The 8247-nt window shown below is 37.5% G+C and overlaps 1 protein-coding gene across 1 annotated transcript; it reads right to left on the bottom strand.

Annotated features, from left to right (window-relative positions):
* Window positions 1-2646: 2646 nt before the first annotated feature.
* On the bottom strand, window positions 2647-7024 carry LOC107046445. Its single transcript, XM_015269060.1, has 4 exons — window positions 6800-7024; window positions 5748-6373; window positions 4820-5015; window positions 2647-2942 (listed from the first exon to the last, which is right to left on the bottom strand). Exons 1-4 carry the CDS (start codon window positions 6828-6830, stop codon window positions 2926-2928), a joined length of 870 nt encoding a protein of 289 aa, XP_015124546.1. The 5' UTR covers window positions 6831-7024; the 3' UTR covers window positions 2647-2925.
* Between the last annotated feature and the right edge of the window lie 1223 nt (window positions 7025-8247).

The raw sequence follows: 8247 nt of genomic DNA, 5'->3' as shown, positions 1-8247 counted from the left end.
TTTTAAACGTCTTTTATGGAGATTACATGTATTTTCCATTCGGTTTTCGTCACGTTTTTTTTCCGATTTTGAATGTTTCTATTCTAGTTTTCTTCTAATTTTTCAGTGTCAAAATTTTTTATGACTGAAATTTTTGCTCGCCTTCTCTCCCGTAGAAATTTTGCGTGCTGGATTGTTTTCATGAAAAACTTATTTGTCGCCTTTCCTGCAGATTTTTTTTCAATCAAATTTCAATCATTTTTAAAATTTTCAGATGCATGCGACCGGCTCTGAAGGATCTCCCATCGAGGATTTATAAGACCTCGACAACCTCTTCGGTGGGCTCCCATCATCTCAACCACAGTGCGGACAACTGGGATCTCGAGGAGTGGGGGTGAGGTGCTCCCCCCCCCCCGGCGCAGCGAAAAAAACAAATTTTTTTTTGAAAAACAATTGTAATTCATTCTAATTAAGTTTTGAATTAAAAAAAAAAGTATTTCTTTTAGATTCAGTTTTCTTGAATGAAAGAATGTTATCTACTTCTCTCCTTTTTTATTAAAAAAAAAACCTCAACAAATTTGTTTCCCTCTAAAATGGGTATTTAGAAAAAAACAAGAAAAAGTTCACGTTTTTTGTTTTATTTTGAAAAAAATTTATTAGGTGTGTGAATATGACTCCGCCCTTTCCCAACAGATGTCGTTTTTAGTACTGCTTACGTGCACTAATAAATAGCAACACTTGTATTCGATAGTACTTTGTCAGCTGTCAAACGCCCTACGTAACATTTGGTTGAAATGTAAGCAACAAGTGTTTTTACCTCCATGACAATGTCGGTTTTCGTTCCAAGTAAACATCATTTGCGGGAAGTGTTATTACACTATTATGTTGCAAAGAAAAGTGTAGCGGAAACTCATCGTTCGCTTGTGTAGATTTACGGTGAGCATGATCCATCTAATACAACTTGCAAGGAATGGTTTCGACGATTTCAAAATAATGATTTTGGCACTGAGGACACAGAACATGGAAAACCACCAAAAAAATTTGAAGATGCTGAATTGGAGGCATTATTGGCAGAGGATTCTTGCCAAACTCAAGCAGGATTGGCTGCAGTATTAAATGTTGAACGATCAACTGTTGCAAAGCGTTTAAAAGCAATGGGAATGGTTCGAAAAGTTGGCAACTGGGTTCCATATGAATTGAAAGAAAGAGACATGGAACGTCGAAAAACAATTTGTGAAATGCTACTTAAAAGACAGCAAAGAAAAGGATTTTTGCATCGAATAGTCACAGGAGATGAAAAATGGATATATTATGAGAATCCTAAACGCCAAAAAACTTATGTGAAGTCAGGTGAACCCGGTCCATCCCAGCCAAAAAGAAATATTCACAGTACCAAGGTTATGCTCTGCATTTCGTGGGATCAGAGAGGTGTTGTATATTATGAGTTGCTCGAACCCTCTCAAACTATTAATGGAGAAGTTTACCGACGACAACTAATGCGTTTGAAGCGAGCCATAGAAGAAAAACGACCAGAATTAGTGAATAGGTACAGTAAATTAATTCTTCAACATGACAATGCCAAACCGCATACCGCCCAAATTGTGAAAAGATATTTAGATGGACAGGACTGGGAAGTGCTACTCCACCCGCCATATTCGCCAGACTAGCTCCTTCGGATTACCACTTATTCCGAACACTGCAGTCAGATCTTACGGGAAAACGGGTCACTTCATACGACAGTATCAAAATTTGGCTTGATAATTGGATCAGCTCAAAAGACCAGGATTTCTTCAGGCAAGGAATACGTAAATTACGTGAAAGATGGGCGAAGGTTGTAGCTGCAGATGGAGCATACTTTCAATGAACTTTTCTTCAATTTTCGAAACAAGCAAATGTGTTTTATATTTGAACAAAAAAGGACGGAATCATATTCACACACCCAATATTTAAAGAAAAACCTACATTTAAAAAAAATTCTTGAATTTATAAAACCTTATATCTAAAAAAAATCTTGAATTTATAAAAACTTATATCTACGAAAAAAAAATTACATCTGGTGTTAAAAACTTACATCTAGTTTACATCTACAAAAAAATTACTCAAAGTCTTACATCTAATCCCTAATTGCTACCTCAAAAACCAAAAATAGTTTTCCTTCGTCGGGTTCAATCGCGAGTCGTTTTGTCTTATATCCATAGGGGAGGGTTGTAGCACCATTATCAAGGCTTCGTTTTGGGCACGTCGCACGGATAATCTTGGTCTCGGGTTTCGTGATGACGTCATGGTACATTGCCCATCGTATACCCTTGTAGTTGATCTGGTAAGGCTCTACTTTATCGACAACGAGGGCACGAATCTAGTCGTAATGAATCTGTTTACGCGTTTCATAATTAAGCCCAACCCGTTTTATTTTACTAAATTCTGCGATGGTTCCATCCGGTTTCTTCACACGATGAGTATAAAATTTAGGACCGCCAGAGACAAAAGACGTAATGAAACTCTCTTCTCCGTAACCGTCTACTTCATCGGTCAAATCCCCTAGAAAATTCTCCAGTGGTAACTCGTTACTTCCGTCGCTCATGTAAATAACCGAGTCTATATCTGATAGATGGTTAGGAGATAGAACACAATAAGTATAATACAGTTGTAGATTAAGGAAGGTTTATTAATGCATACGTCAGACTCGTCCTGCGTCTAGTCATTGTGGAACACGAAAGAGCCACCCCATGCCTCAACGTGTCGAGACGAGAGCTGCGCATGCGCACGGTCTCGTCTCCATCTTAACAGTATCGCTATATGGTAACATAGTTTATCAAGGCACATGGTAATGTAGGTTAATGGTAATGAGGTAGAACGTAGTACAGGTAACGAGGACCAGTACCTGGAGCCACTTTTCAACACTCCCTCCCGACTGCTGCTGAGTCCTTTAATACAGTGCTTTGATCTTTAATTATTTTTCTTTCCTAAACAAACAATAAAACATAAGATTAGATATTTACATTCAATATTTTGTCAACTTGTCGTTTGTGTAGCTCAAACGCCAGAGGTTTTGTAAACACGTCAGCCAATTGATCTCTAGAACTAATCCAGTTAACTTTGATGAAATTGAGTTTCACACACTCTTTAATATGGTGTGCTTTGACATCTATTATGTGTCTCAATTTATTTCCCCCACTGATTTCAGTACTACACGTCGCTGCCTTATTATCGCACCATAATGTCATAGGCAGTTGGGGTGTTAGTATTAATTTTAGAGAGTTGTACATGGACAACATTTCTTGGCTCGCTTAGCTCATCGCTACATATTCAGCTTGGCACGTCGATAAAGCTACATATAACTGTTTGTGAGTTCTCCAAATGATCGAATCACCAAACAGTTCAATTACATAACCACATGTAGTCAATGATTCCTTGCAATCAGCAAAGCTAGCGTCCGAATATGCTTCTATGACGTCAGTCTCACCAGCATATCTCAAACCTAGGGCAGTGGTACCTTGTAAATACCGTAGTACTCTTTTCACCATTTTCCAATCTTCATCTGTCGGATTCACCTGGTGTCTGCTCAATACATTGACCGCATAGGAAATGTCAGGTCTTGTTGTTCCTGCGAGATATAACAAGCTACCTACTACTTCTCGGTATGGACAATTCATTTTCACACTGTAAACTTCTCCTGCAAGATCAGACTCTCAGTTTACGTTCCTGATTAGATGCCTGTGTAGTTAACATNGAATTGGATCAGTAGTTGTTTTTGAGTTTTTTTTATTGAAAATTACTTCTTTTTGTTCTATTTCGGATTGTCCATTTTCTANCATATTTTTCCTGACTCAACTTTAATATCCTGTCTTCTCTATCTCTTTTGATCGAGATGTTTAAGAATTTTTTTGGCTCACCCAGGATAGTCATTTCAAATGTTGAACTCAAGGCTGTTTTAACCTCTTCCAACTTGATCTTATCATTACTAGCCATAATAATATCATCCACATACAGTAACAGAATTAAGAACCCATCCTCATGACTCCAAGTAAACAAACAGGGCTCCAAATCCGAGTTTANTCTTCCACCATATTAGCTATAACTCGTCTGATTGTATTTGTCTGAAATTGTTTATTGACATCACTAAAGTTATTCATTTCTAAATCAACAATCCAATATGGCTTCTCATATACTCCAGAGATAAACAATTCATTCGACTCTGGATTAAATATGTCAATTCTTTTGTCATCCAGATAAATCCCAAGTCCCATTTCAGCGAAGCGTCTTAATGACAATAAGTTGGCTTGAAGAGCATCTGCAAATATAACCTCATCTATCACAAATTTCTTGCCATTTAACAATTGGATTTCCACCTGACCGACTCCCTCCGTTTTCAAGTCCGCGTTTTCATTTTTATTAGCGCATTTAATTACTCCTTTAGTTTGCTCGTCAATAGATTTGAATATTAATTTTGAGTTTGTTAAGTGCTCTGTGGCACCGGAGTCTGCTAGAAACTTAGTGATAAATTTGCTTCTCTGATCACTCTCGCCCACCAACATTGCCTGACCCTCGCGTGACTTATCATTTATTGAATTTTTCATTATTGACTTACCCTTTTCTTTGTTGTCAGATGTTGAAGATTTCCCTGATTCTTCCTGACTGACTTTAGGAGTAGTTCTGGGTTTAGTATACTTGAAATTTCCTCTGCTTGTTTGATTGTAAAATTTACCCCTTTTAGAATTCCCAGTTTCAATCTGACCGTTTGATTTTCTTTTCAACGAATTATATGTTCTCCCAGATCCACGAAAACCTCATCCGCTCGAACTGATATTTCTAGTATAGTTTCTTGGTTTAAAAATCTCACCTGATTTCGGACATTCTCGTCTGGTATGACGGAACTCTTTGCACAAATAGCACAATTTCCCTTGTCCGCGTCCAGGGCATTCTCGTCCGAGATGACCGAATCCGCCACACTCGTAGCATCTAGTATCTTTGGATGCCAGATTTGCTGTTCTCACCTCTGTGCTACTTGGCTCGTCCTGTTTCCTTATTGCCTCTTCCTGTCTCATAACAGTAGTTAATTGGTCATACGTCAGAGGAGGTTCGTTTTTAATTTTTGCTGTTGACTGTAATAGTTGTACCATTGGTACTGACTTAATAATTGCATTGTTGAACGCGTCTCTTTTCTCTTCCTCAGACAACGGGGTAGCATCAGGTGAATTTTCATAATTACGAATAGCTTCTTCAAATTTATTGCAAAAGTTTACAGCAGTTGATTTATTTTTATCGTATCTCATACTTGTTATTTCCAGTCTTACAGTAGCCGAAGAGATATTATTTTCATATTTCTTAATTTCTTTGAGTTTGTTTAAAATTGCTACTGGATCTTGAATTGTTACAACTTTAACATGATATTCTTTATCAATGTGATTTATCAAAATATCTCTCACTTTGAATTTATGCTCATCCAGAATCTTCGGATCACCATTGAATTTAACTTTACTGTCAATAATGTGTGAGAGTTTATGAGATCTTACTTCTGAGTAAAAGTAGTCATGAAAATGTTCATACCTAGTATTTTTATCAAGTTTATAATCACGTTTTACTGATGGCCCCTTGTCTAATAGATTGTATTTAATTGCTTCATTAACCAATTCAGCATTGCTGGTTTTGGTATTTTCATCTTTTTGGTACATTTCTTTTCTTTTAAACAACTCCTGAATTCTTTCATTCAGTTCCTTATCCATATCATTCTCATCGCCCTTTTTGGGTTGATCAGTCTCTTCGCTTACCTTCTCGTCCTGATCGTCAGCCCAAGTCAACAACTTCTCCATATTCTCTTCAATGTTCTGAATTCTATCCTCTCTCTCATTCCGTCCCACCTGTACTTCCTTTTTAACTTCTTTTATCGCTTCCATTAAAAATGTACCCGTGTTAGTTTGTAATTTAGTTATTTTTAGAAGTACATTGGTGACCGAATCCAGTTTTGCACATACTTGTTCAAGTCTGTCTTGTACTGGAAATGCATTTTGTTTCTCATTAATTTTAGTTTTCGTCAGATCATTTGAGTGAACTTTTACAGGTGATTTTATCGTAACTTTCGTTTCTATATGTTCAATTTTTTTAATTTGGGGTTTTGAATTACCTGATTTGAGAGTGTTAGCTATTATTGCATTTTGCTCATCCACTCGTCCGGCCGTCTGACCTGTATTCGTCTTTTCATCCCTTTGGACCTCGTCATTCTTACCCTTTTCCTCGTCCTCACTCTCCTCGTCAACTCTTTCCTTACTGACCTCAATAATAGCTATAGGATGTTCCTCATAAACTTTAGGCATGATGGGTGGTGTGTTTATTAAGAGCTTGTCCTCATACCACTTTATCAGTGCTTCCCATTGCCCATCTACCATCATGTTTTTACCTGTTGGGAAATTTTAGTTTATGATTATTTATTGGTAAGTTTTATAAATGTTATATCCTTTGCTCCGCTGCCAGTTATCGTACTCAAATTTACTGGCATTAGAGCTTTGAACACAAATGACAATTGTAGACAAAGATTAATTTGTGCTCAAAAAGTCGATTAGTTTCTGATATTGAACGATCAATTTTCCTCCGCCAATCAACTTGGTGGAACATCCCGATTCCGGATATAATTAAGAATCTATATTCATAAATATATATATATATATATATTTATTTTATAACTAGTATTTTATTTGAATTATTGGTGCTAAATTAAATGTGTTGATATTTGCTAGCCAATATCTTCACTAGCACTCAATCGCATGCATTTCTCATTTATTTCTCATCCAGACCTCTCACCGAGCCCTTTTCATTTGTGACTCACCAAGCTTGTATTTAAGTTTGTCTGCTTTCATTAACAATGACTCATCCACCACTTCCAGGACTACGTCCTCTCCTCTGTGGAAGTCATCAAATCCAAATATTGAAGTGAGGGTTTCCCACAACTTCCCCAGGTCGTCACCTGTGATAATTATTAATTATTTACTAATTGGATTTCGATTTCCAACCAGTGGAGAATTTCTCGTTATTAATTTATTTTCCTCGTCGGGTTTGGTTGGGACTCATCCACTCATGCATGACAATTATTTTTATGTGTTAATGCGCGTCTCCATTCCAGTGGTTTCTATTTTATATATTACTGCGCGCGCGCCATGTCGGCGACGCACTCACTGCATCAACCAAACCCCCCTTTATTACGCGTCTCGCATCTAGTTCCCTTAGAAACTTATTAATTCTTCAGAATTCCGCTATTCCTTCAACTCATCCCGAATTCACGAAAAACTAGATTATTATTGTTTTTTTTCTTTTTTTTTGATACTTCATTTGCCCTTTTTATTTATTTAAAATAATAATCTCCAATTTCAGCTTCTAGATTAAATTATTTCGGACGCGTCAGTATTCCACGGATGTCGGCCATTTTTGTGCTCGGTCTCCCCGTTGTTCCCACCGAGATGATGCAATCCCTTAATTTTAATTGGATATTCTTTACTTACTTAATTCCACGTCCGACATCACTTTTCCTTTTTATTTTTTTTTTGTTTCACTGCACAGTGGAAGCGTGCCTGGGCCCATAACCTGATAGATGGTTAGGAGATAGAACACAATAAGTATAACATAGTTGTAGATTAAGGAAGGCTTATTAATGCACACGTCAGACTCGTCCTGCGTCTAGTCGTTGTGGAACACGAAAGAGCCACCCCACGCCTCAACGTGTCGAGACGAGAGCTGCGCATGCGCACGGTCTCGTCTCCATCTTAACAGTATCCCTATATGGTAATATAGTTTATCAAGGCACATGGTAATGTAGGTTAATGGTAATGAGGTAGAACGTAGTACGGGTAACGAGGACCAGTAGCTGGAGCCACTTTTCAACAGTATCATAATACAAAACGCGTTTTTGATGTTTTTCTAAATAAGAATATAACTTGAGACGTGCGTGAGCTGTTGGATAAGCCGCAATAACAACGTTGGCCTTAGTAGACAGTTCCGCAGCTTCGTTTAAATGTTTCCAGGACATGAAGAGNCCTATATGGTAATATAGTTTATCAAGGCACATGGTAATGTAGGTTAATGGTAATGAGGTAGAACGTAGTACGGGTAACGAGGACCAGTAGCTGGAGCCACTTTTCAACAGTATCATAATACAAAACGCGTTTTTGATGTTTTTCTAAATAAGAATATAACTTGAGACGTGCGTGAGCTGTTGGATAAGCCGCAATAACAACGTTGGCCTTAGTAGACAGTTCCGCAGCTTCGTTTAAATGTTTCCAG

The sequence above is a fragment of the Diachasma alloeum genome, unplaced genomic scaffold (assembly GCF_001412515.2).
Source record: "Diachasma alloeum isolate Michigan unplaced genomic scaffold, Dall2.0 Dall_scaffold_01388, whole genome shotgun sequence".
Classification (NCBI taxonomy): Eukaryota; Metazoa; Arthropoda; class Insecta; order Hymenoptera; family Braconidae; genus Diachasma; species Diachasma alloeum.
The sequence above is the reverse complement of the archived record's forward strand: the minus strand, read 5'-3'. Positions and strand labels throughout refer to the sequence as shown.

Coding starts and splice junctions, on each gene's coding strand:
- LOC107046445 (XM_015269060.1), bottom strand. CDS start 6,830: ATGAAAGCAGACAAACTTAAATACAAGCTTG. Junction 6,374..6,799: donor CAAACTTAAATACAAGCTTG/GTGAGTCACAAA, acceptor ATTTCCCAACAG/GTAAAAACATGATGGTAGAT. Junction 5,016..5,747: donor CTGACGATCAGGACGAGAAG/GTAAGCGAAGAG, acceptor GTTATGAGACAG/GAAGAGGCAATAAGGAAACA.